Source organism: Penaeus vannamei, chromosome 19 (genome assembly GCF_042767895.1).
Source record: "Penaeus vannamei isolate JL-2024 chromosome 19, ASM4276789v1, whole genome shotgun sequence".
NCBI classification, from domain to species: domain Eukaryota; kingdom Metazoa; phylum Arthropoda; class Malacostraca; order Decapoda; family Penaeidae; genus Penaeus; species Penaeus vannamei.
The window spans coordinates 35,791,493-35,794,167 of record NC_091567.1 but is presented as its reverse complement, the minus strand read 5'-3'; the positions used below and the strand labels follow the sequence as shown (position 1 = coordinate 35,794,167).

Genomic DNA, 2,675 nt, shown 5'->3' with positions numbered 1-2,675 from the left:
ATCAGAAGACGGTAGCCCCTCCCTTCCCCCCCCCCCTTTTCTCTCTCTCCCTCTCCTTTTTTTCCCAGGGGCGGAGGAGAGGGAGAGGAGAGGAGAGGGAAGGGGGGTGGGGGGGAGAGGAGCTGGAGAGGGAAGGGGGGAGGGGGAGAGGAGAGGAGAGGGAAGGGGGAGGGGGAGAGGAGCTGGAGGTAATAGAGGGTTGTTACTTCGAGACCATTTCTGTGCCGATCCAGCGCCGTTCCTCTGCTGAGTCGCGGTAATGTAGAAGGGATTCGGGTCCTGAGCTCGCCGAAGATACGCTCGGGATCCTTAAATTCCAAAGCTGCGGGGGTGGGGGGTGGGGGGGTGTCGGAAGGAGGGTGGGAAGGAGAGAGGAAGGGGGGGAGGGGAAAAGGGAGATATGGTTAGAGAAAGGAAGAGAAGAGAGAGAAAAGGAGGGTGGAGAAAACAGATATAAAGAAAAATGTGTATGTGTGTGTGTGTGTGTGTATTTGTTTGTGTGTGTGTATTTGTTTGTGTGTGTGTGTGTGTGTGTGTGTGTGTGTGTGTGTGTGTGTGTGTGTGTGTGTGTGTGTGTGTGTGTGTGTGTGTGTGTGTGTGTGTGTGTGTGTGAGAGAGAGAGAGAGAGAGAGAGAGAGAGAGAGAGAGAGAGAGAGAGAGAGAGAGAGAGAGAGAGAGAGAGAGAGAGGTGGAAAATAAATAAAACAAAAAGGAAAAACGTTCCTCTCTCCTGTGAGAGAGAGAGAGAGAGAGAGAGAGAGAGAGAGAGAGAGAGAGAGAGAGAGAGAGAGAGAGAGAGAGGAAAATAATAAATAAAACAAAAAAGGAAAAAGGTTCCTCTCTCCTGTGAGTATTTTGTATGCATAGGTTATCTTGGTTTCTCTCTAAAACATGATAGCTTTTTCAGGTTTTGCTGAAGTATGACATATCATTACATACGAGAATTCTACAAAACAAAAATGGAGGAAAAGCCTGCCGCTGTTTCTCGCATGTTATTTCGATATTTCATCTGCTGATGAAATACGGGCTATATATATCATCTGTTCCAATATACAATATTCCAGTTTATCTGCGTTACACTGTTTCCAGGATTTTTTTTTTTTTTTTTTTTTTGTTTCGAAGTGAAACATAACGTATTGAATCCGCTGGAATGCATCACTGCATGATATTGCTCTTCAACCCTTATGACGTCATAGCTGCTGTACCGGTGCTGCCGGCATCATCATCATGTCGCCACTTCACACCGCTCGTCTGGCGCGCCGCGGGCACCAGCCTCTCCTCCGGCGCGGCGCTTCATCACGGCGCTGACGGTCGCCGTGATTCACTCAGTTCAAACGAGTCACGATTCATAACAGGGACTGGATGTTATGATTCACTCCGGTGTCAATGTCAGGTCGAAAAGACTTCAATAAGGGAGGCAATGAACTTGCTTCATCACAGAAGGGAACTGAGGGAACATGTTTTCGTGATATCAAAGACCTCTGCTTCGCCAGGGAAATTCAGAATGGCAGCTTGGAAGCTTGGAAGGATGTCAGTAAAGAAACGAGGCTGACCGGCGAAGCCCCAGCGCCCATCGGCTTGCGCGCGCCCGTGGAGTGGTCCGCCGCCCCTGCTAATAGCGCGCGGCGGTCCGCCTCTGCGCCTGCAATGGGCCATGAGTTCGCCCCGAGGAGCCTCCGCGGCGAGAGCGCCTGTTCATTTCTCAATCATTAAAAATAATGGATACACATGGCACGGCCATCCAGGCGCTGCAGCGAATTTATGCCTTTTGCAAACACGCCGCGTACTTTAAAACAGCCCCATTTGCTTTCATACTTGGATTGAAATGACATCCTTGTTTACAGCGGCCATTTGCGCTAACGAGCGCGTGAACTCGGCCTCAATGGAAACGCCAGTGCAAGGCTCCCTGTCATATACACTCTCGCATTCACACAGAAAGAGGCATGACAATCTCCCTGTCATATATACACACACTCGCACGTATTCAGGCAATGAGATCTGAACATTTGGAAATCCACTAGAGCAGCCGCGGCGGGAAAGGATCGCTGCTTTGTGCTCGCGTTGGCTGGCGTGGAAGACTCTAATCCACCTGTATTCCGGACATAATTTTGCCGCAACTACCCACAGCACAACACTCGTGGTCAGCATGTCACAAATTCTAATGTTATTGCTTAGCACTGCTCTCTTCTGTGCAATGTGCTCGTTGCAATCATTATTACCTTCCAATTTCACGCAATAATAGTTCGTTACTCGGGGCTGTATCGACGCACCTTAACTACACGCCGCTGCACATAACGTGACAAGGCTTTACGAGGCGGGCAGAACCACACTGGTTTTGTTGCAGAGTTGAAGATGCAACAAAAAGGCACAATGGAGGGGCGTGACCGCATTTTATTAAGCCGCTCCAATAAGATTGATCGATGGCGTGCCCTTTGCCTCCTCCTTTCAACAAAACATATCCCAATAAAAAGGTAAAGAGGGAGCGAACGAGAGTGAGTGAGTGAGAGAGAGAGAGAGAGAGAGAGAGAGAGAGAGAGAGAGAGAGAGAGAGAGAGAGAGAGAGAGAGAGAGAGAGAGAGAGAGAGAGAGAGAGAGAGAGGGAGAGTGTGAGGGAGGGAGGGAAGGAGGAGAGAGGGAGGGAGGGAGGAGGGAGGGAGGAGGGAGGGAGGGAGATA

At 49.9% G+C, this 2,675-nt stretch overlaps 1 protein-coding gene across 1 annotated transcript in view; it reads left to right on the top strand.

The window, feature by feature from the left end:
• Window positions 1–1,162: 1,162 nt before the first annotated feature.
• Window positions 1,163–2,675, top strand: part of LOC138864988 (uncharacterized) — a 2,101-nt gene continuing 588 nt past the window's right edge. The window contains exons 1-2 of the mRNA XM_070133657.1: window positions 1,163–1,310; window positions 1,394–1,693. Coding sequence (XP_069989758.1) covers window positions 1,163–1,310; window positions 1,394–1,693 — 448 coding nt within the window. The remainder of the gene's footprint in view (window positions 1,311–1,393; window positions 1,694–2,675) is intronic.